This window comes from Sebastes umbrosus, chromosome 16, assembly GCF_015220745.1.
Source record: "Sebastes umbrosus isolate fSebUmb1 chromosome 16, fSebUmb1.pri, whole genome shotgun sequence".
Lineage (NCBI taxonomy): Eukaryota > Metazoa > Chordata > Actinopteri > Perciformes > Sebastidae > Sebastes > Sebastes umbrosus.
Window position 1 is genome coordinate 10,511,278 of NC_051284.1, and position 25,501 is coordinate 10,536,778.

The 25,501-nt window shown below is 41.2% G+C and overlaps 1 protein-coding gene across 1 annotated transcript; it reads right to left on the minus strand.

Moving 5' to 3' along the window:
* Window positions 1–22,781, minus strand: clic4 (chloride intracellular channel 4). The gene is made up of 6 exons (XM_037796364.1): window positions 22,345–22,781; window positions 7,016–7,125; window positions 4,860–4,985; window positions 3,831–3,937; window positions 2,582–2,763; window positions 1–1,796 (listed from the first exon to the last, which is right to left on the minus strand). The coding sequence occupies exons 1-6, from the start codon at window positions 22,411–22,413 to the stop codon at window positions 1,632–1,634; spliced, it is 759 nt and encodes a 252-aa protein (XP_037652292.1). The 5' UTR covers window positions 22,414–22,781; the 3' UTR covers window positions 1–1,631.
* Window positions 22,782–25,501: the final 2,720 nt, after the last annotated feature.

Below are 25,501 nucleotides of genomic sequence, written 5' to 3' on the forward strand. Positions count from 1 at the left end.
CAGAGTGCCAATAAGTTTATTTCAATTCAGTAAATATTGTTAAAAAAAAAAAGCCATGACATAGCTCGGATATTTTCTTTGTACAACATCACACTCATGTTGTAATGAAACGATCTCTGAAAAACCGTTCTGCAAAACATCCGCAGAAAGAAAAACAAGTAAGGCAAAGAGGAGATGGTTTATCTAGAATTAAAATCCAAGCAGGCAAGAAATTAGCCCATTTTCCCTCAAAATTCAGATGAAATGTATAAAATTTACACATTGAATTCTGAGCAATCAAAACAAATATTTACAATTCCTTTTTTTTTTTTTATCAAATTTGTTTCATAACAAATGTCTGAAAAACATGGCAAACGGGAGAAAAAACAAAAACAAGGCTTTTGCTTAGTCCTCCACACTAAAGCACTTTTGGAGCTACTGTATCATAACATACATTCACTACCATAGAGATCAATCTACATACTGAAGAGAAAGGTATTCGTTTCATTGCTACTTTCCTCCATTCGTCATAAATATCTTTGTGTCCTTCATTGTGTACGCTATGGAGAAGGAAACAGTGAGAGTGTGTGGTTTCTTTTTCTTTTCGTTTAGTCATCCTATCCACAGTGAGACCAGTATAATGTGCCCCTTTTTTGGTCTGCCACGTGTAATCAAAAACTACCGCTACGGTCAGCACGACCAGAGACTTTCCTTCATGCTTCGCAAGAGAAGAAAGAGTCAGCGAGCTTTGCTGTGGTGATTAACAAAAAGGCCGCTCTAGACATCTACACCTGTACGCTACATACGGTTGAATATTTCAGGTTTGATTCGTCCTGAGTTGTTACTTCTGCAGCGGGGGACAGGAAAACACCCTACACTTCTACTGAGCTGAGCTACAATGAGGAAAATCAGAGCATGGATACCAGGTGGCTTTACCTGCAGTTACAATTATTTTGATTTATTTTAAGCAGCTCAACATTAAAATAAAAGCACCTCCCACTTGATATGTCAACCCCTCTGGTTAGGATTAGCTTCTACTGGAGCCAAAAACACTGAAGCTTCAACACTGTTTACAATGCCTCTCAACAAGCCAAAAGACAGAAAGAAAACTGCTTCTCGGTGTTCATTTTAAAGCAATCCTACAAAAGAGCTATATCAATATTAAACAGACAACAGAAAAATGAACAACAGCTCGTGACCTTTCCCCCTGCAACGCAGAGAGAAGGTCAGCTCGAAGGTCACTTATCAGGGAGCGTGTTTGACGAGGCTCCCGACATCGATAAGCACTGATACACGCTTCCGGCTGCTTCTCCGTCGCCTCGCCATCTCGCAACATTCATCGGCAAATGAAAAACAATTAATGATGAAAAGGTGGAACGACGGTGACCTTTTTTGCTAAATCAACTAAAATGAGGTCTTTGTAAAAATCTGGTGGGGGAAAAATAAATGATGGAGAAGGGTTCATGCATTGCTCTAGATGAGGAGAGAAGGAAAAGAAGTCCAGAGTTTTTTCTTTCTCGTGAATGAGCACATCAGTCCAGGTGCTGGGGAGCGGGAGGGGGCGTGTAGAGAGAGAGAGAGAGAGAGAGAGAGAGAGAGAGAGAGAGAGAGGGAGGTTAGGGGGTGTGGGATGGAGGTCAGGACAGAAGAGCTCATTTGACCAGCCTCTTGGCTACGTCTCCGTAGGCGATCTCGATCTCTTTGTCGCTGGGGCAGGTGTTGGTGAACTCTTCGCGCGTGTAGGCGTTGTTCAGGTACTTCCAGATGGCGGTCATCTCTTTGGGGATGTCAAAGCCTCGGTACTTCTTGGCCACCACCTGGAGGAAGGTATGAGAGGTTAGAAATGTCACCAACTGAGCAGCGACCAGCTCTTTTATAAACTCCAGCAAATAGACGGGTTTAGTCTCTGTGAAGCACTGTGATGCAGTTGTGATTCCAAAATCATCGGTCAAGAAATTAAAGTTATATATTTAGTTGGAGGAATTTAAAAAGTGTGGCACATTAACCATTAATGGAACAGTTATTTTAGTCATTTTTTTAGTAATTAATAATTAAATTGCTATTAAATTGCCCACAAGGCACCGCTGTTGTAAAGCTGAAACTTTATAACTTTACTTTAACTTCAGATAATGATAAGATAAAATCTCACGTGAACTCATTGGTTTTGTCTAGACTGGATTGACTGAAATGTTCAATAACATTTTATAATAATTTTTAGGTTAACATGTTTTCTCTCTTAATTTTGTCAGCTATTTTTTTAATTTATTAAAAGTAATGACTAAAAGTTGACTAAAATGTAATGACTTGTTATCAACTTAAACTGGACTAAAGCTATGAAGGATAAAATGACAAAAATGTGATTAAAACTAATAAGCATTTTTTGTCTAAAGAGTAAGACTAAAGACTAAATACCTGCCAAAATGAACACCGACTGTTAAGTACAGTCTGTGCTCTCCTACACAGTCCTGAGAGAAAGTTTAATTAGGTAAATTAAGTGAAATTAAGTGCCAACACCTGCGGTGATGTTCCATGGGTGTGTCGTGTTACACCAAAATGTCACAATTAACTCGATGAGTGATGTTTAAATTACTGGCTTGCTCACCTTGACTATATGCAGCTTGGGCAGCAGGTTACAGTCGGCCAGGGTCATTTCATCGCCGTCCAAGAATTTGCGCTCGGACACCTTGACGTCCTCGATGCTGTTGTGGTCGATCTCGTCGGGCAGCGGTGAGCGAAGATACTCGTCCAGCTTCTGCAGTGTCTTCAGAAGGCCGCGCTCCAGGGCTGCAAGGAGACACAAGGGATATTATAAAAACGGGTTTAATTCATGTTTAATTAGATATTCAGTGTGAGCAAATATTAATTTAACAGTGTTAAATTATCATGGCTTTTCCTGAGGCCTCCTACTGCAGCTGCTACACCCATCCGCAACCACATGGGGGCAGCATTTCATCAGGAGACAAGCCCTTGTGTGGATGTACACAGTGTACATTATAAATGCAGGAAACAGGCACATAATGGACACACCTCCAATCTATGACACTAGCATTGTGATATAATGGTGTGCTGCTGTATCCACCACAAATTTGAATGGATTGCAATATGATTGTACAGGTGTTGTCCTCACCTAATATCCCTCCATCTATAGATCATTCATTAACAATTTCTATTGTTTGAAAATATGATATGAATGTTCGATCCTGTAGTTCAACAGTAGACTTGAACTGTTAACTTTGGAGAGCACTTATCATTGAAACATGACATTTAGCCTCAAACTCTGTTGACACAGCCTCGGCTTTCACATCCAGCTCACCGTGGTTCAATATTTTCCCAGGGTGGAGAGCAGCCAACTAAAACATGATACTAAATCTTGGTATTTTGTGAATACCATAAACATCCTTCAAGGGGAATAATTCCACAAAATTATTTCACCCAGGATGCAACAGAATCTATGAGACAATAGACTACATTTTTTCACCATAATCTTATCTGTTAAGTTTGTGATAATATGACCCCTCTGTGACAGCAGGGAGCATGAATCAACAGCGGGAGGGATGAGATTGTGAGCGCTAGTCAGCTCGTGATGGCTGTTCTGTGGTTTTCCAGAGAGCTCCACCAGGTGAGACGGGGAGCACGAGGACAAGAGGAACAAAAGCTCTGTGTTCCTGACTGAGGCTGTAAACAACCAATCAGGGCAGGGCTACCAATGTCGCCTAGCAACCAGAGAGCTCTCCCTACACAATGTGAAGGTTTCTGGATCTCTGCTCTTAACCCAATGCACCCAATCAAGTGTGTGTGTGTGTGTGTGTGTGTGTGTGTGTTTGTGTCAAATACAGATAGAGGTAACTTACCCTCATTTCCATCTGGTTTGGAGTTCTTAATGAATGCTGAAAACTTGGCGAAGATGTCCATACCAGTTGTGTTTGACTCGGGGTGTCTTGCACCAAGCTTGATGTACCTGCACACACATATACAAGTAAATACACATATGCATGTATGTATGAGGGGGTTAAAAGATAATTCTGGTATTATTCTGTAATTTCTGTAATCCTAATTATTGTCTGTATAGCCAAACCCTTGTATATCATATTTCTCTGTGCCACAGGCCTCCACTGTTGTCCAAAAATGACCATGAACATGGGCACTGCCGTTTATTGTGAGCCACAAAATGTGTATTGTTTCGCCACTGAAAATAGTTCTCATCAAAAGCTCTATTTACTTCTGTTTGAGTATTTTTTCTTAAAAGCTACAGTGCAACAGCTGTCCAGTTGTTTAAGGCTGATTATTCAACTTAAAAAAAAAAAAAAAAGTATATATTTGTGACCCATTTTTGAAGATTTATGTCTCCAGGAGGAACAAATGGGCTTAGTTATTTTGCTGGCAATAAGAAAAATATAGAATATTGCAAACCTTCAGTAAAACATTTGTCTCAGTTTAAATCCATATAAGGCCTCTGCTGTTAATTACATGCTAACAGAGCAACAGCGTGCAAAGCCCAGTCTGCTCTGATTGGTCAGCTGGCCCACTGTTGTGATTGTTCAACCGAAACCAAACTCTTTGGCCTCCGCTCCAGCTTCGCTCGAACTAGCTTTGTTTGAGGGCGTGCCAAACTTGCCGCTAGGCAGGTATTATTCAATCACCACGTTACGGAAGAAAAGGCGGGACTTCAAGCGAGGCGTTTCAAACAGTTCAGGAGCAGTGCTTTCTGTGGGGGAGAGTAACTCCCTTTGGCGTGGACTTTGGGATTTGTAACTTTGCAGGCCTTTACATGCACAAAAAACACTACATAACACACTAATGGAAAGGGAAAAAGCACAAAAGCACAATAGGTCCCCTTTAATTGCGTCAAAGCGTGGCCACAGGGATGAGAAAGCACTCACTTGGGTGGGCTGAGGACATCCTCAAGGAACTCCTCGATCTTGTTGACGTCAGTTTTGACCTCGCCGTTGAAGGTGACGAAGGGCGGGTGTGTGCCCGGGGCCAGGTTCTGGAGGTCTGCGGGTTTCCTGGAAGAGAAGTGGAGCAAATTTAGTTGATAGAAGCAAACGGAACAAAGCCCTGCAACCAATTAAAACGTTTTTTTATAATGCATGTGGATCTAACAACAAAATAACTGGTCTGCTGTTCCCTGGTTAAACACATTGAATACAATAACATATTTTAAACTTTATACAGTTCAAGCAAGTTCAAGCAATTGAGAGTGAAAACCACATTGTTTAGAGCCTTCCAGCCCTCCTCCATCTCCAACTATAGCCGCTCGGCGCAGTAACGGTGATTGTTCATCTATCTCCACGAGTGTGTTTACGTGTCCCTTTCTCTCTGCGGCCTTCAAACCAGCACATTTTGTACCAGATGTCTCTGGCAGGCAGATGACACTGACGCACACATAAACAAAAAAAAATTAGCATGTGTTGAATGAGCTGTGTGAAACACAACTGCCTTGTGAAATCCACAGACACCAGATGCTTAAATCCCTCCAGCATAAAGACATAACATAACACACAGCAGTGTCTGTTAGAGCCTAACAGATTGGTGTTAGCCGGCAGAAAGTGTGAATCCCCTTTGACCTAATGTAACTAGCAACAACATGGATCATATAGAGACTCTTAAATGGTCCCAGGTCTTTGGTATGACAATGATCCCAATAATGGTGGCTGGGTTTTAGGAAAAGCCATCTGAGGGCACCAAAAAAAAAACGGGAAATGACTTCAACTCTCTGGCATGCGAAGGGGAAGTGGCACCCATACCCAAAGATATCAGAGAGGAGTGGGTAACTAAGAAACAAATATTAACATGGTTGCCTTGATAAGACGTAAACTCAGGTGAGGATAAAACATTATGGCAGCGACATGTGACATTCACGTCCTACAACGTGCAGTGTTCCTCCATTTAAATACCACAATAAAAGAGCCATAAATATGGCAAACACATGCCTTATTTTACAACACATGGACGCTTTATGTTTACTCAAGGTTACAGACACTATATAGCATGGAAAAAAATGCAAAGCCTGGATCACATGTTCCTCTGGAAAGAAATAAAAAATAAAAACACCAAGTACTGACTGCAGCTGAACAAAGGGTTGTTTCAGTACCGAAGGGTAACAGACACTGCTAAGTAGGCGGACATCCTACTTTGCCTTTTACAGGAAGCTCTGTTTTATGCTACTTGCCCTTTCTGCTAGGGAAAACATATGCAAATATATACCCAAAGCTATGCACTCATATTGGTTGTGCAAAGCAATATGTGGAAAAACCATATGACTAGTCAAATGGACAGTGCTTTCCTTCTTTTAGTTGTACAAAAGAGGCCCAGTATTTATCAAGTACATCTCTGTTGTTTTGTCAGCAAGCAAGTGGTCTCCATGTCCCAGAAGGAGGAACCAGCTGCCACATGGATGAACCACGTCAGGAATCTTGAATCTCTGAGTCAAACGCACATAACGAAGAAAGACCGTATAAACCATCTGACCATGACTGAAAATAATCTGGCACTTGCCTGTCCTGGCTTAGCACGTGGAAAAACATTTAGGGGAGCATTTAGATGAATCACACACACACAGAGAAACATAGTGGGTTTTTGGTAAAGAGCTTCTGGTACTGGAATCCACATGGGAAAAGTGCGTTCACTTGCAGTCGGAATTGCAGGGGATTACCGTTTTTTTGATGCTGCTGTGGTGAAAAATAACATGTTGCCCACCAAAATGTAGACAGGAAGTGAGCGGAACTTTGAGAACCTTAAATAGCCTCTCCGGAGTCTGTGTGTTTATTTTCCTCCCGATTTTCTACGGCCTGAGAAAAAGGGTCATGGGAAAACCAAATAAGCAGTGGGGAAGCAGCGAGCGTGTCAGAGGTGGGGCTGGATCAAAGCGTTACGGAGCCGCCAAGGCCTTTGTGGAAACGCCCAGAAAAGCTGTAGGAGACTATGAAAGAGAGGATTTTGTTTTTTATCCTCAGCCAATGTAAGGGAGGACAAGCTGCAGAGGAGGATGATAAGGAAGAAGAGGAAAAAGGAGGAGGATGGGAGTAGGACTCACCTCTTGAGGTCCACCGTGGTGACGTTGAAGACGACTCCTTTAAGCCACAGGATCATGAAGAGCCTCTGGGAGAAGGGGCAGTTCCCGATGCTCTCTCCATCACTTCCCGCCTTAAATAAACACACAGATAGCAGAGTAGATTAACTATCAACAATATGTTACAGGTACCATTCCTGAAGACTGAGTACACAAAGATGGCACCAGTTTTTATCTCAAGGAGAACATTAAGCAGGGGAGGAAACATCCCAGATTTAATTATCGTGAGCATAAAACACTAGATAGCAGACCAAGATCTTAAAAACATCTGTAACAGGTTTCTACTTCAGGCCCGAAACAACAATCTTGATAGAGATCCCATCTCTGTTGCACAACCTTTATGACCCGGGGCATTTTACTGCACTCACCCAGAGAGGGCCCGTTTCAGACAATGACTCTTTCACGCACATTACAGGCTGCCCTCGAAAAACACTTTAAGTAGGGAGGGAAAGAGTGGAGCGAGTCGACCCCCTTGTCTTAAATACTTCAGCACACTTCCCCCCTCCGTTAATGTGCACAACTACTGTCCAAGAGTAAGAGGAAACTTCTGGAGTGATTAAGACTGGGGACCGCCTCTTGTTTCCTCTTTTGCTAGACTGCACAAACACAACACTGAGCAGCAGCGCTGGGATTGGCATCAATGGAAGCGGCGCGTGTCCTCCAAATTAATGACGAGCGCTCGTCGGTTAGCACCAGACCGGAAACAGGACAGAAGAGATCAAAACACAACAAGTTGTTTTTTTTAAAAGCTGGAAGTACTGACAGAACAGTCTGATCACTCCATGGAGGATGAGAAAATAAACAAGAGCAGTGATTTCTGTGTCACGCACGCACACACACACACACACACACACACACACACACACACACACACACACACACACACACACACACACACACACACACACACACACACACACACACACACACACACACACACACACACACACACACACACACACACACACACACACACACACACACACACACACACACACACACACACACACACACACACACACACACACACACACAGCAGTAAGCAGACTATGGGAGGGTGCTGCAAACTGTCAGAGATATCTCCAGTCTTCCCAACAACCATCCATTTCTTTGTCACGCGCTCTCCAGTTTCTTTCTCCAACTCTATGAATTATCCCTCACTTCACAGCCATGTATGGAGTGAGGAGAGTGTAGCAGAGGACAAATATGGTTTGGACTCACGTTACATCAGAAGGCAGAGTAAGCATTGCGTTTAATTAACTGAACTTTGCACAGTATCTTAATGAAATATTCTATGCTGCTAACGGGCGCACAGCAATGTCTGCTCCAGGAAAACCTATTTCATTTTTAGTTAAAAAAAAACGGAGAAATCATTATGAAACCGAAATCAGATATTGTCCTCATTTGGAAATGTTTTCATTCATGGTGTATTGACGGAAAAAAATGTAGGGCTGTCAAAATTAACGTGATAACGCGTTAACGCAAATTTGTTTAATGCCACTGATTTCTTTAACGCATCTTGCGATTCTGGAGGTTGTTCGGGCTCAGTTTTAAAGCTCGAGTGAAGATGCTGGTACCATATGAAACTAAAAAACCTAAGGAATCCATTGGTACCAACCATGTCATACTATACGCTAAGGAGGCTGAATAACCCTCCAAACTTGTGCTAAATTTTGGCAAGGAAGAACAGTTATGGCCATTTTCAAAAGGGGTCCCTTGACCTCTGACCTCAAGATATATGAATGAAAATGGGTTCTATGGGTACCCACGAGTCTCCCCTTTACAGACATGCCCACTTTATGATAATCACATGCAGTTTGGGGCAAGTCCTAGTCAAGTCAGCACACTGACACACTGACAGCTGTTGTTGACTGTTGGGCTGCAGTTTACCATGTTATGATTTGAGCACATTTTTTTATGCTAAATGCAGTACCTGTGAGGGTTTCTGGACAAAATGTGTCATTGTTTTGTGTTGTTAATTGATTTCCAATAATAAATATATACATAAATTTGCATAGAGCAAGCATATTTGCCCACTCCCATGTTGATAAGAGTATTAAATACTTGACAAATCTCCTTTAAAAAGGTACATTTTTAACAGATAAATGTGTGATTAATCGCTTTTACTATGGAAAATCATGCGATTAATCATGGTGAAATATTTTAATTGATTGACAGCCCTAAAAAAATGTTAATCTTCATTTGACTTCTTAAATACACCACCAGACATACCACAACCTTTATCTTAGACTTGGTGCAGTGCTACGTGACTCTGTGCATACGAAGCCTGTTGAGGTATGCCATTGTCCAGGCAAGGCGAGCCAAGAAAGAATACACCTTATTCATCTATTCACAAGGACAAACATGGAGGTCACTCAAGTATCGGCGCTCTGGAATGCACCTCTTCATTCAGCGTATTACTGTCGCTGAAACCTCTGCGAAACGGCTGAATCTCTTTTTTGTCTGCCTCTAGTGTCAGTCAGTCAGTCACTCCTCATTCACTTCTGCATCTGTCCTGCATGTGCGACGTGTGACCACATGTGTAATGCAAAAGACATACACAAATCAACTGTGTTTTCACGCAGATTTGCACAAAGCACTGAATCAAAAATAAGATTCAAATCAGTTTTAACCCGCAGAATATTTCTTTAATATCAGGCTCTGCAGCGTCTTCAATAGTGGACTTTGTTCTGGAGTGTTTCAGTCCGTCCAACAGCTCCTTGCTGGTGCGGACAAGCTGGCTGCTGTTGTCCTCCGTGTGACGCCCAGTGGGATGGCTCTGTTTGATCTGCCTGCTGGCTTCCATTGTACTGTGGCTGTCCTCTCTCCCCCTCCCCTCTGAATTCAATATGTGAAAAGCTTGGATTAGATCACTGCCTTTGTTCAGCAAATGAAAGTCCCCGGTTGCACCTTACGCGATTCAATTCTAAAATAAAGCTTCGGCCATGGAGTGTTTGGGGGGGTATCGCGGTTCATGGCCATCGCTAGACTAGACTCTGATCCTTAGCGGATCAGAAAAAGACATCAATGGGGATGATCACTCCATTTTTCCCCCACAGCGCTACACCTACAGAGAACCATTCAGTTCTGGATCAAGGGGTGGCAATGCAGCGCAGCAACTGTTCCCATGGCAATCGACAGACACATATGACAAGGAAAGCAGAGCGCACACACAGTGTGAAGGGGGGATTACCAATTCACAGGTGAGCTCCCTTTCTGTAGGGACAGAAACTCAAAACTACAAGACACATTTGTAAATCAAAAGATGTCTACTGTACTTCAACATAATGAGCTGCTTTTAAAGCTCAAGTTCTGTGTCTCAAGTGGGCCAGGAAGAAGGCCACAGCAGCTGAGAAAGACATTTCACAATTTTCTTTTCTCTCTCAGTCTGTCCTCAGAGCCACGGCAGTGCTGCTACCCTCTGGAGTCTGCAGCAGAGCAGACTGCAGCTTTCTGCCAGACACTGACAGCAGGGATCTGCAGCAGACAGCTAGACAGAGATATTGCAGTAGATAGGGAGGAAACTAGGTATCATTAACACGGAGAACAAGTGGTAATAGATGCTCTAAAGCGGCAGTAGGCAGAATATTTTTGGCATCATTGGGCAAAAAATCCATAATAGACTTTCAGTATATTGTAATTCAAGTGTTCTGAGAGATAACTAGACTTCTGCACCTCCTCATTGCTCTGTTTTCAGACTTTAAAAAATCGAATAAAATTTGCCAATTACAGGTCATTTCAGAGAGAGAGCGTTCCTATTGGCTGTTCATTCAACGGAGGCAGCTGTCAATCACTCACAAACTCCGGTGAAACGGTCAAACTAGGCAGCGCTGATCAAATATGAATCAATATTCTGTTACTGTCATGACTATTTCTCGCCTCAAATGTTTTCAGAAACATTTTGAAGTGTACTGTTTAGCTGCAAAATGAAAAAGTGTGCTCTGGCTGGTGGGCGGTGCTTGGTATTTCCTCAACTGATCTCAACATGGCGGCCAGGTCTCATTTTACAGCTAAACAGTACATTAAAACTTGTTTCTGAAAAACTCTTACGTGAGAGATGGACATTACAGTAACAGAATATTGATTCATATTTGATCAGGGCTGCCTATTTTGACAGTATGATTGGAGTTTGTGAGTGATCGACAGCTGCTCATAGACGGCAGAATCCAGCTCGGCTCTGATTGGTTGTTTTCCTCCGGTCTGTGAAATCTTGCAGATGCCATCAGGAGCACCGGAGGACACAGAGGCACATGATTGTTTTCAAATGACCTGTCTCATGCACTTCTGTCAGGATATAGTGTTGTATAAAAATACATTTTAATTAGGCATACTTGCTCCAATCTGCCTACTCCAGCTTTAAGTGGGAGGAAGAGAAAAGATAGCAAGCTTCAGAGGCTGTGTGCTGTTTGTTTCTTCCTCCTTCTCCTCCTCCTCGTCTTTCCCCTTATTCTGGGCCCCTCTGTGGAGTCAGGGGGAGGGGGGGAGGTTGCACATTTGGAGAGGAGAGAGAAACTATTCCAGAAATGTCCTGTTACTCCTGCCGAAGAGGGTGCTTTGTTTAGTTTAAGTGATGATGCTGGCGGAGCTGCATTTTGGCTGTGTGTGTGCTGTTGAGGAACGGCTGTACTACATTTCAATACAGGGACTCAAGGCAGGTGGTCTTCAGCAATAATTGAGCTGAATAACATTTCCAAGTAGCACCTTAGATGATGAAAATTAAAACAAGATTTTGAAGCCTATGGCCCTAAAACAAGTATGAAGGTTTTTCTCAACCCCACTAACACTTTCCAGAGTGACGCTATTATAGTGTGACATTCAGAAAAGGGCTTCTGGAGAACCTCCTATACAGCAACAACACAAAGCGCTTTTTGTTTGTAGAGTTTTAGGTACGTCATCACCAGTTAGCAGGGGGGGGAGGAGGGGAGAAAAAAGAAAAAAACACCCCAATAAAACACACAAGCAAGGCAAGAAATTATTTCGAGCGGGCCCTTATAAGGAAAAAGTTTTTCCAAGAAGTAAAGCAGCGATTCCAAATACAAGCGGCATTCACAGGAACATTTAGCAGCAGCGGTGCCCAGTGTGTAGCCTGCTATTTTGTGTAAAAAAGTGACTCACATCTTGCAGATGGTTACACCATCTTTCACTGAGATTTCCGAGCTATAACAACGTCTGTGGCACAGAAGCAGCTGACTGCTGCTAACAGACTCTCAAGCTTTATTTAGGCTCAATGGAGGCACCGTGAGTCAACAGATGCTTGTTTATTTAATGCCAAAAACACACACAGCTGCCCAGCGGAGGGTGTGATTCAAGCTCAAGTCGGATGTTATCTAGGAGTCTGTGTCCAGGACAGCGTGGCCTCGCGGCAGAACAATGAGACCCTCAGTCGGCGAGGGGCGTCACTAAAACACTTTTACTTTTGTTTTATCACTTCCCTTATGACCAACTTGACACATCTCAGGAGTAATGAGGAGGATGCTAGGACTTGAAGGTATGTGCACTTTTAACAGGAACAAAAGGTGTCCTCTTCACGAGTCCAATCCTATAAAAGTTTATGAGCAGGCATAAAATGTAAGAGCCGTTCAAGTAGACCTCTACCTCCATTACTCTCACACTTTCTCAATCCTTTATTGATATTTCTTCTAAGTTTCTTCTATATTTCATTAAGACAGAAGTTTCCCTGTTCTAGATGATGTGAGATGACTTTACAGTAGTCAGCGTTCTGGGACAATGGATCCTGTTCAGGCTGCTTGGGCACACTCCTCGTCCCAGCCTCTGCTCACAGCCTAATTTTAGCAACATGGCTGCGGTGCCCTTCCCCTCCCCAACACACTTCATGTTCTAAATTGGGTGGGCTGCTCAGCGAGTTCAAGCCACACTTTGACCGAATAAGGAACTGACGATATAACAAGCGCTGCAGCTTTCCTCCTCCTGCTCTGACACACAGCAGGAATGTCCGTCCGTTTGAGAGTGGGCAGCCATGGTAACGTCATGGCAACGCCTCTCCCTGTTTGCTGGACGAGTATACAGTCTGGGCTGGCTTTGGGACTGGGACTTGACGGAGCAGTTGAACCCAAAGCTGGATGTACAGTATTAGACAGGGTTACTCAGCCCCTAGGTGGTCTTAGGACGTTGCTGAACTCAACCAGACTTGTTACCCCCTATACGTTTTATCATAAGTCCTACTCCAAAGTAGGGTTGGGAATCACCAGAGACCCCACAGTAAGATATTATCACAATATGATGTTATTGCGATTTGAAACATTTTGCAATATACTGAGTATTGCGATAAGATACTGTGTATTGCGATTTATTACCTTTTTTGAACTGCAAATCATGCAGTTTGTCAACATAGGTTTAAGATACAGTTTTCCCTCACTTCACCTCAGGGTCTTCATTCAAATATCTTGAGGTCAGAGGTCAAGGGACCCCTGGCCATACCAGTTTTTCCTTGCCAAAATTTAGCGTAACTTTATTTAGCATTCTTCCCGACAAGCTATATGACATGGTTGGTACCAACTGATTCCTTAGGTTTTCCTAGTTTCATATGATACCAGTATCTTCGCTCTAGACTGACTGACAACACCAGCAACACTACAGCAGCCCTACACCTGGAATGATTTGATGCTTTGCTCAAGGGCGTGTCAGCAGGGTAGATACTTGCCAAGACAGAAGAACCAAGGTCGTCAGCATGAATTACAGACTGTCTAAGCAAAAGGCCACTAACAATATTTTTAGATTCAAGCTGCTGATGTATTAACTATTCAATCAATTACTCGTTCTTCAATGCCATCCATTCTCTGGTTGCAGCTTCTCAATTGTGAGGATTTGCCATCTTATGTCAGTGACTCCCAACCTGGAGGTCAAGAACCATTTCAGTAGGTCACACAGAATAAATCTGGGGTGTTCATGAGATGCTTACTGTAATATAAAAGAAGACAATATTCGGCTGAATTCTTGTCTCCAACCTGCTTTTTTTGTGTGAAATATAGTAGTTTTACTTCTTTGGGCCTCAGAAATGGACTCAAATAAGACAATCTGAGAATTTTAGAGTCCAAAACATGTAATTAATAGACTGACAACTTTTGTTTCTTGACATCTTTACTTTGTGTTATCTTTTTCTGCAATACCCTTATTTCACAAAAGAAGCCAAATTTCTCAAACATTAATTGTCCAAACACAAGCAGCCTTTCAAGAACATTTCCCAAACAAAATAAAAGTTATCAGTAGAGTAGAGTACAAATTCAACCAAGCATCTTATGCCACCTTTTGGTACTCAGTCCTATGGGCAGATTTTGACCATCCCAAAAAAGGTATTGAAGTTTGTCCCCATGTCTGAATGACTGGTGCTGGACTGGGTGTGGCTGGGTGAGTCCTCCTGAGACAACGTGCTCAGAGAGATGAGGTTACGAAGGAGTCAGATCCTGCTGGTATATGGAAACGCCATCACATCCTTGGTGTGGCTCTGACTCAGGCTGACATCATTCAGTGGAAACCTCGAGACTTCCAGTCAGACACAGGCCTACTGTGCTGGAGCACAGGAGCGCTGTCTAAGAACCACCGCTCTCTGTGGAAAGTTGGAGAAGTCTGAAAGAGGCTTACTGCACTATCGTGCTAGGGCAATGATGTAAGCCGAGTCAATGATGTTATAAGTATTACCTCAGTGTAGAAGAGATAAGACAAATAGCCAGTTCGGGTTTCTAGAAGCACAGGACGGGCGTTTGGTGATGAGTAACACAGATCCAATATGATGGAAAAAACAAACGGACAAGCCATGTGGGAGATCAGCGTGAACCAACAATCACCTCTCGCTCTGACTGTTGTTTCAAGTGCCTAACACAAACACCGGGCTGCATACGGAGGTCGGCTCCAACTCTCCACTCACTTACACACTCAGAAACCCCAGTCTGATGACTAAGGCAGACTCATGTATTCACACCCGCATACACAAAACTCACACTTTTAATCTTCATTCTCCCCATTTCTCCTCACATTATTATAGTAAGTAACATGGAAAACTAGCCTCCACGTGTCAATCAAAGAGTGAATCCTGCAACAATTCCTCCAGGACACATGTCTCGTCTAGACAGCTGTGAACCACCCTTTGGCACCGACACAATGCCAGCAGGCTGTTACCGCACACATGCCAGATATGCATGGCAGCAAAAGCCTGCACTGTGGTGGCCACACTGGTGGCCTCATCAGTAATTCTGAGCAGACAGTGAGTCTCTCTCTCTCTGGCCACTCGCCGGTTGTGTCCACTCGGACCTGCAATTGAGTTTCCTTTCAACTCAGTCCGGGACACGATGTCGGGCTTTTCATATCATAAACATCAAACATGCAAAACAATTGAGGAATAGCTCACGCACAAGCCTTTTTGGTTTGCATGAGTCCATTTATATATCATATTACCACATGGAATTGGGATTTCTGGTGTAGTTGAAATTTTAAACAATCAATTTTAGTCCTTAGTGGGCAGTCGTGATTGGGATGTTAACATTAACAAGGGAAGTGCTGCATTAAGGCCTTTACAAACCAGGGGCGTGACGAATAAACAACTAACAAATGCGAAATACTCGCCTGTCAATAATTCGCATCAAAACATATTATACAGTCAGCAAATTTGCAATAGTTGCAACACTTTTTCAATAAAAGGTTGGAATAGATTTGCTCAGGCAAAGGTCAAAACCGGGATCCTAACTACTGTGAGCTATTTTAGTTTCCTTTTAGCCTCTGGTAAACAGTTACGCAGTGTATATGTCTAGGGCTTTTATTGTGAAAGGTAAGAACGAAAGGAGTGGATCTGGTATGCGCTGCCTTTGTCGAGGTTGAAAGGAGTAATTAAATAAGTTTGCCATCTTGGTTCGGACTACGGAGCCTCGGCGTTGTCCGTTCCGCACAAAGTGATTGGTTGATGTCTACATTTGTGATCCGAAAGCTCCGAAAAATCAACCTCGTTCTGGAAAAAAATCGTCACTTTTTCTCTGCGTAATATTCACGTTGTGTGAAAGTATTCATGACAAAAACAACAGTTCAAAAAAAATATATTGACGCGCGAATTAATCGCCCCCCAGTGTGTGAAGGCCTTTAGTCTTTTTCTGCCAGGGTCTCAAATACAAAGAAAGCCTGGATGGATATTTCGGAGGGACTCTCCACTGGGCACCTTGAAGGAATGCTGAAGCCCCTGTCATCCTATCTGCCACGTTCAGGACCTACACTTTAGGTTACATACACTTCAGTAGGCTCTGCTATGAAGAACGCAGGATGTGAAACACAAGCAGACTGGATCATGTTGAGACGGATTGAGTTACATGTGTTACACGAGCAGAGCAGATTCTCCCATCATTTAAGGGGTCACACACCTCTTCTGACAGTGAGAGGATGATGTAACAGAGAGGTACAGTCAGTCAGGGGCTCGTTTTTCCTTTGAATCCTGATCTGGTAGGTTATAATAATTGCAGCAGTAACCTGTACAGCCCTAATAGTCAACAAGTAAAGCACACCAACCCATGACTCTCTGTTGGGATCAAATCTTCAGCGTCTCGGATCCATGTTGTTCTAGGGTGGTCTCACTTCCTGTCCTTGAGCTCATAGGAGAAATGCCTCATTAGCCATTGACTTCCTTTTTGGGCTGCACATATGAGACAAGCCTTTCCTCCTCCAGGGCGAACTGAGCTTTCCCTCAGGCTATATTGGCACAACATGATATTATACAGCACATTTTTAATCAGACACAACCGGGAACAACCCAGCCTATACCGACAAGAACATGGAGTGAACTTGCCGCCCCGTAAAGATGCAAAGATTGATCTGAAAGCTCCTCTTCAAATTGGTATAAATAGTAACACAAAGCCAGATCGATCAGGCCAGTGTTCGGAGTCAGTCAACCAGACAGCTACAATGAAGAAGCACTGGTCCAGGTGCTGCAAAAGCAAAATTCACAGTGCAGAAAAAACAACAGCACAGCACTCTACAACAGTAACAAGCCATTAATCTTTGTCCCCTAACTCGTGATGCTGACTGCAGCATTGTTGCTTATATGCTTGGGAAAAATAAACTGCTCTATTGATTTTCCTATGCAAAAAAAGCAGTACTCAATTGCCTCCAATACCACTAGAGCATAGTAACTAGCAAGAAAAGGGTCATTGTGTTTCCATAAAACGGCAACATCACAAGGCATAAGTCGGATTGTCACATGTTGTGACTGATAGCACAGCTCTTCCCAAGGCCTTTAGAATAAACCTACAAGAACAGAGTCTACTGTCGACTAAGGAGATCAGGTTGTGACACATGAACCGTAACATATTTTCTCATTTCAGAGGGAAGAGAGACTTAAATCTGAGTGGGCATTGTGATGCATGTTGAGCATTAATTCGTTCTACACTACACTTCTACAGAAGTGCTGCTTTGTAGGGACCTTGCGCCGGCATGTCGCAGGCCTTCCGTCTCCACGGTTCCCATGGAATTGTCCTGAAGGACGTACACACAAACACAGACGGGCTCTTATGCCATCCAGACTTAAAAAGCACTTCTCCAACATGTTTACTGGCTCGGTTGTTGTTACTGCTGGCAAGAAGCGTAGAAGTCTGGAGGCAGCAGAAGGTTTTGTAACCGGCAGTGTGATCTTGGCATACTTGGCAGCCAAGAGACGAATACACAAGCAGAGCCTGTCTGTTTCTCTGGACTCATCTATATGCTGTTCACCGTCTTATAGCCAGGTCATATGCTGGTGGAGAAGGACTCCAAACTGTGATAAACTGAATGAAAACATAACCAAACTTGTTATGATTTAATGATGATTTGCGCCCAAAGACCATATTTAGTATGATAAGGAAAAATACCACAACATTTGTTCCGATTGGTCAAAAGTCTTGAAATTTGGTGCGGATGTACTTTGGGGGCAAGTATCTAATAGTACAACTTTGACGTTTTTAGATCACATGAAAAGTCACTTTTATTAATAGTCAAAGTCTGGATTTTTGAAAAATTAGGAAAAGCGCTAACATTAAATGTTTTCCATGTGAAATTTTTTTAAACTGCACATATCTGCATATCTTTGATATTCAACTTGCATGTGTTCATAGATACCCAAAAATACTTGATTGCGTTCCTTGTAGTTTCTGAGATACAGACATTTTCTTATCATACTATTGCTGCGTTCCATTTGAACTGGAAAGTCGGAATTTCCGTGTTCCTATTCGGAATGGCTGTTCCGCGCATCAACAGTGAAAAAAGTTGTAATACTATACTCTTTATATTACTTATGTCTTATTTGTGTCTCATTAAATCAGTCGTACACACAGTACTGTCCAACTTCTATCTGTGGACATGTTGCTGCGGTGTTTGTATGCACAAAATACCGGAGTAATGCACTGTTATCAACTGACTATTGAAATAAGCCTTAAAAAAGGTTTTCACATTGGATTTTGTATAATAATGTATAAAAAAATGTCTAACCTGGCTGGAGCAAACCCAACAAACCCCATCAACAATTCCAACTTGTTGTACTAGAATGCGGTAAACTCTGTGTGGCGTCATTCCCAGCTCTAACTGCCGACTTCCTAGGTAAATGGAAGCATATATCTAGTCTTTAGGCACATGGGACTACTTTTTTCCTCAGATATAATGGAGCCTGTTGCAAAAACAGTAGTCCCATGTGCCCAAAGACTGGATATAGTATGATAAGAAAAACTCACTTTCCAGCCGAATGGTTTGTACAATTTTGAAAATGTCTTCACATTTGTGCTGAAGGCAAACCCAGAGAACACTTCCAAAAAGGAAATTAAAAGTTTCAGTTGCAGGCACAAATGGGTTGGTCCCCATCCTGTAGGAGTAACACGAGACAACCACCTAAGTGATGTCAGAGCAGCTTTCAAGAAAGTCCCTGATTCAATCAGGTAGTGCTGTAATCAATAGAGACGGCAGGATGGACCTCGGCTTAGAAGAGGAAAGATTTCAAATACTACATAACTATATGCAGCTGTGCCCTTTCATCCCTTTCGGCTTCATGTCAGAATACACTTCCCAACTATCACAGCACATAAATACATCAGATCTCTGGTTTCATATTAATACCACTTCAGCCATGTGATGCGTGGAAGACAACGTGCCAAGTGAAACAGTCATGGGTGGATGCTGGCAAGTCACCCTCCACAGCACACCAGCTACACCACTTGTGTGTGCAAAACAATATCTAATCTGCCGCACTGTGATGAGTTCAAGGGTCGATTCCTCCCTATTACAGAGTCATTATATCATGCTCATTTGCAACCGAGAGCAATATAAACTGACAATGATAAACTTCACATCCACGCCCTCAGAGATGAGCACAAAGTGTTGCCATAGCAATGTGACAACTGTAGCTATAAACACTACAGGTAGAAAAGCTGCAAGATCATCTAAACTGGGACAGACAGCTCCTTTTAATGGGTAAACAGTGTTTACAGACACAGTGGCCAACTCATGCTCTGGAAGCGTAATTAGTCTGCTTTGATATGTGGCGGTACCCTGACAGATCTGACACTGTTGTGTGTGTGGAGAGCACACAGTTTTGTTATCAGCTGTTTCCCAGAGGCCCAGCTCACAGCAGTGTGCCTATGGCAACCTGCATGCCTGCCATTGTCTCCCATGACTGTGTTTAACGCATCACAGTAAGAACAACGGCCTCAATAATAGATGTGGACGTGTCAGACGCTGGCACGTTAACACAGCGGCGCGCAAGGGTCGATAGAGACGAAAGGCTATCTCACACACAAACACATCGAGGAATGGAAGAACTTCTGTGCACAAACGGGGCTGCACAGTCCAAGGAGGGAGGGACTGAGAGGGAAGAGTTGGCCACAATGTGTAAACCTTCCAGGCCTGGAGATGATGTAACCTCTCCTGTAAGCTGTGAGAGGTAGTTAAGAGAAATGGTGCGGGCCAGTGTGTTTCCATTTGTTCTGCCGCTCAGCCTCATCAATGCCTCACAACAAAGGCTTCTCTTTAAGGAGTCAAACAGGAACAATACAAGTAGGACAGAGGTGTTTTTGTATTTCTACTGAATCTGAAAAACTGCTACTCTCTGCAACTAAAGAGTAAAACTTGTACAGGCCTCAGCTAACAGTATCCCAGCTCCAGACAGTGGGCAGGTACACGTGGTTACAAATGCATGATTTGATTATATTTAAATAAAAGTAGATTTGCAGATAATCCTCTTTTTTATTATGCTTACCACAAGGGCTGCAAGCATCCACCATCACCATTACTATTAAAGTAGCAGTGGGTAGAAATGGAACAAATGATTACAAAAAGTTATTTTTCAATAAACGGTCACTATATCCTGACAGTAGTACATGAAACAGGTAATCTGAAAATGTCCCTCTGTGTCCTCCGGCGCTCCTAATGGCATCTGCAAGGTTTCACAGACCGGAGGAAAACAAACCAATCAGAGCCGAGCTGGAGCCTTGCCGTCTCAGAGCAGCTGTCAAATACTAGCGAACTCCGATCCAAGCGGTCAAACTAGGCAGCGCTGATCAAATATGAATCAATATTCTGTTACTGTAATGCCTATTTCTCGCATAAAATGTTATCAAAAACATCTTGTACCATACTGTTTAGCTGTAAAATGAAAAAGTTTGTGACCCAGCAGCCATGTTGAGATCAGTTGAGGAAATACCAAGAACCGCCCTCTAGCCGGAGCAAACTTTCTCATTTTACAGCTCAACAGTACACTACAAGATGTTTCTGAAAACATTTGAGGAGAGAAATAGACATTACAGTAACAGAATATTGATTCATATTTGATCAACGCTGCCTAGTTTGACTGTTTGATCGGAGTTCGCGAGTGATTGACAGCTGCCTCCGTTGAATGAACAGCCAATAGGAAGGCTCTCTCTCTCTGAAATGACCTGTGATTGGCCAAAGTCTCCCGTCACGGGCTAGATTTTTTTTTAAAGTCTGAAAACAGAGCCATGAGGAGGTGCAGAAGTCTAATTATCTCTCAGAACACTTGAATTAAATGCGCTGAAAGGTTATTTTGTAATTTTTGTCCAGTGATACCAAAAATATTCTGCCTAATGAAGCTTTAAGTGTTTACTCTTCTGGTCAGTGACACCCCACTCACATCCTCTCCCAGTCAGGACCCCATAACGCCCTCCCACTCCAGCTCCCCCCTATCCCAGCCCCAAACGCTCCCCCTTTTTCTTTCCTCTGCCATTTTCCCGCCCTGCAAAAGCAGCAGGCTGAATAAAAGGAAAACAGCATTCGCAACCCTCCACCATCACTGCTGCTGCTGCTGAGGCAATCTGATAACAAGGCTTACAGTTTGGGGGAAAGCAGTACTGATAGCATGAAAAAAAAAATCACAATCCATCAAGCTCTTTAATGCATCATCATATCTAAAATGTGATGAAATGTGCTTTTTCCAGAAAGCAATAGTAAAAGTTATATGACATTAAATAACACGATTAATGACACACGCCTGCAACATACAGTTGCAATAGCCCACTATTTTTCTTTCATCCCCTTATAGCCATAATCAGTTAAGTAAACTTGGAAAACTGTGCATCTCTCTCACAGGAATCTTTGATGGCAGACTGGGTGATGACAAGGTGACCCAACAACACACCAAACTTAAACAGTCAAATGTCAGGTTTGAGTGTATGTACCCCATCACCAGTATATCCATGGATGGCTGCATAGAAATAATGTATGCAACATATATATCCATCACTCTGCTTTGAAGCTTTAATCATAACCAGCATTAAAATGCAACTGCAGCAGGCCAGCACATGTTACAGTGTACAGTCAAATGGCAGGTTTGAGTGTACCCCACCAGTATAATATCCATGGATGGATGCATAGAAATAATGTATGCAACATATATATCCATCACTCTGGGAAGCTTTAATCATAACTAGGATGAAAATGCAGCAAGCCAGCACATGTTACAGTGTAGAAAAAGGCTGTTATGGTCCACTACTACTACTACTGGGCTGCTTTTGTTAACGAATTAGCGCCCAGTCTTCAGCATGGAGGAGGAAAAGCTGCATCCGCCCTGCTGCAGCCTGTGTGACACTGCAGGCTCCACATGGCCACAGTGGAAAAAACAGGAATATAGATATAAAAACCTTAAACAAATTAAACTTAAAGCGACACAAGTTCTTCTTTTTGTCTATCAAATGTATAGAAAAAAAAAACAGTGAGTGAAACAACAACATATATAGCTATCTTAAACGGTTTTAGCTCAACAAAATGACAAAGCACTGATGTGGGTTTTTATCCAAGCTGCTCCAACTTGTGCTTCTCGGTCTTACCTTCACAAACAGCTCGATAACGGGCTCGTTGTCCGCCTTTACTCCGTTCTGCGGTACCGACAGCGACATGGTGGCTGCTACTTTCTCAAGTTTTGGCTAACAAAGATGAGGTTTTGTTTTTCTTCTTGCTACCACGCCCGACTTAGCTCGGACCTCTTCTTCTCCACCTCCGCACTGAGGAAGCCCAGTAGGCGCGTTTTCTCCCCCAGTAGGAGGACCTGGTCAGCGGACAGTGAGGGCAGCGGTGTCTGCTAGACTAGATACGGTTGTTTCAACTTGAACCAAAGCTACGAGCTACAGACACATCGTTGGTTGAACACCGTGAGTCTCTTTCTTTCTTTCTGCTGGTGGAGTAGTGGTGGTGGTGGTGGTGATGAGGACGGTGGGAATAAGCAACGGGAATATTTAAAGCCGTGATGTCATCTGAGAGGCGCACACACACACACACACACACATGTGGGAGGTGTCTGAGGCTCTGAGGAGGGCAGTCTGCTGCTGGGAAGAGGATGAGGAGGAGGAGGATGCATCAGAGCTGTCTTCACACACATATACACTATATTTTGCTTTTTGTCAAGCAATAACATCATTTTTTTAATCTCCATCCAGCACTACATTTTCCCTTTAAAAAAACGTATTTGTTTATTTAATCTATTATTACTCTCTTATTTTTCTATTATTATTGTTTTTTTTTTGTTTTGTGTGGTTTTTTTAGGTTTTTTTAAAAACTTTATTATTTCTTTTTATCATTATTATTATTATTATTATTATTATTATTATTATTATTATTATTATTATTATTATTATTATTATTATTATTTCTTTTCTTAATTTTATTTAAATTTTGAATGTTGAAGTTGTTTTCTGTGTACTTAATGAGTTTGTCTACTTAAAAATTGGTTGATAAACTATTGTAATTACTAACTGTAAATTGCATATATGAAAACAACCACGAAAAATGGGAAAAAATAAAGTATATATAAAAATAATAAATAAATAAAAAACTCAGCAGATATTTCTTTATTAGTTATTTGAAGGCTTCGTATCCAAAAAAAGGTATCTTTATATTTTTTAATTTATTTTACTTTTTTTTGTGCTCCAGGGAATATCAGCCAAACTGCTTTTAGTCAATAAATAAGACCATTTTAATCCCCCAACCAGCACTACATTTTCCCTTTAAAAAACTCAGTAAAGATATTTCTTTATTCATCATTTGAAGGGTTCATTTACAAAAATAGATATATTTTTTAATTTATTTTCCCTTTTGTTTTTGCACTCCAGGGAATATCAACCAAACTGCTTTTTTGTCAATAAATAAGACCACTTTAATCCTCCATCCAGCACTGCATTTCCCCTTTAAAAAAATCAGTGTATGTGCCAATGTAAATGATATTTGCCCCCCCCCTTTTTTTTCTATTAACTTATTTGTTTATTTAATTTATTATTACTATCTTATTATTGTATTATTATTATTGTTTAGGGTTTTTTGATTTTTTTAACTCTATTCTTTCTTTTTATCATTATTATTATTTCCTTTCTTAATTTTATTTAAATTTTGATTGTTGAAGTTGTTTTCTCTAGTGTACTTAATGAGTTTGTCTATAAGCTCAACTACTTAAAAATTGGTTTATAAACTATTGTAATTACGAACTGTAAATTGCATATATGAAAACAACCTCGAAAAAGGGATAGTATAAAAAAAGAATTAAACAAATTAAAAAAGAAATTAAATTAAAAACTCAGTAAAGATATTTCTTTATTCATCATTTTAAGGCTTCATTTGCAAAAATAGATATCTATATATTTTTTATTTATTTGCCCTTTTTTTTGCACTCCAGGGAATATCAACCAAACTGCTTTTTTATCAATAAATAAAACCATTTTAATCCTCCATCCAGCACTACATTTCCCCTTTAAAACACATTAAAGATATTTCTTTATTCATCATTTGCAAAAATAGATATCTATATATTTTTAATTTATTTTCCTTTTTTTTTCACTCCAGGGAATATCAACCAAACTGCTTTTTTTGTCAATAAATAAGACCATTTTAATCTCCAACCAGCACTACATTTTCCCTTTAAAAAACTCAGTAAAGATATTTCTTTATTCATCATTTGCAAAAATAGATATCTATATATATTTTTTTTTTCCCCATTTTTTTGTGCTCCAGGGAATATTAACCAAACTGCTTTTTGTCAATAAATAAGACCATTTTAATCTAAAACCAGCACTACATTTTCCCTTTAAAAAACTCAGTAAAGATATTTCTTTAATCATCATTTTTGAAGGCTTCATTTGCAAAAATAGATATATTTTTTTTTATTTATTTTCCCTTTTTTTTTTGCACTCCAGGGAATATCAGCCAAAATGCTTTTTGTCAATAAATAATACCATTTGAATCTCCATCCATCACTACATTTTCCCTTTAAAAAACTCAGTAAAGATATTTCTTTATTCATCATTTGAAGGCTTCATTTGCAAAAAATAGATATCTATATATTTTTTTTATTTTCCAATTTTTTTTTTGCACTCCAGGGAATATCAACCAAACTGCTTTTTGTCAATAAATAAGACTATTTTGATCTCCAACCAGCACTACATTTTCCCTTTTAAAAAAACTCATTAAAGATTTTTAAAGGTTTCTTTTTCTGTTTTAGCAAATTAACTAATTTACTTTAATCTAGGCAGTTCACTTCACTTTAATTTGCATGTAGTATTTTTTATCCGACTGCTCCATATTTGTTTAGTTATATACAATGCATTGTGCTTTGTCTAGTTTTTCACAATATTACTTGCCATTTTATCATTAAAATCAGTCGGTGATTAACTTTCACTGGTGTGAAAGGATTACAGAAACAAATTTAGATCGGCAACTGGGATTTTCATAACTAATGCTAGTGTGTAAGTAAATTCAAAGTTTGTTTTAGCTACAATGAACAAATTCCGTTATTAAATATGCTGAAGCATGATGTGCAGTGGTAGGTTTTGAGTTTGCAGGTCCCGTGGGTCGCTCATGTCTCATTTCAGTTATTAGGCATCATCCCAACCCAATAATTAACTCTTTTTTCTTAATTTATATTTCCTAAATTAAATTATGTGTCAGTTTGACAGATCCCATCAAAAATAGAAATGACAAAAACATAAAGGAAAACACAAA

Bases quoted from the DNA above. Each gene is read 5' to 3' on its own strand.
- clic4 (XM_037796364.1), bottom strand. From the start codon at position 22,413: ATGTCGCTGTCGGTACCGCAGAACGGAGTAAAGGCGGACAACGAGCCC. The intron at 4,986-7,015 runs GTGAGTCCTACT...CTTCTCTTCCAG, and splicing joins ACCACGGTGGACCTCAAGAG to GAAACCCGCAGACCTCCAGA. The intron at 1,797-2,581 runs GTGAGCAAGCCA...ACCTTCCTCCAG, and splicing joins CCAAGCTGCATATAGTCAAG to GTGGTGGCCAAGAAGTACCG.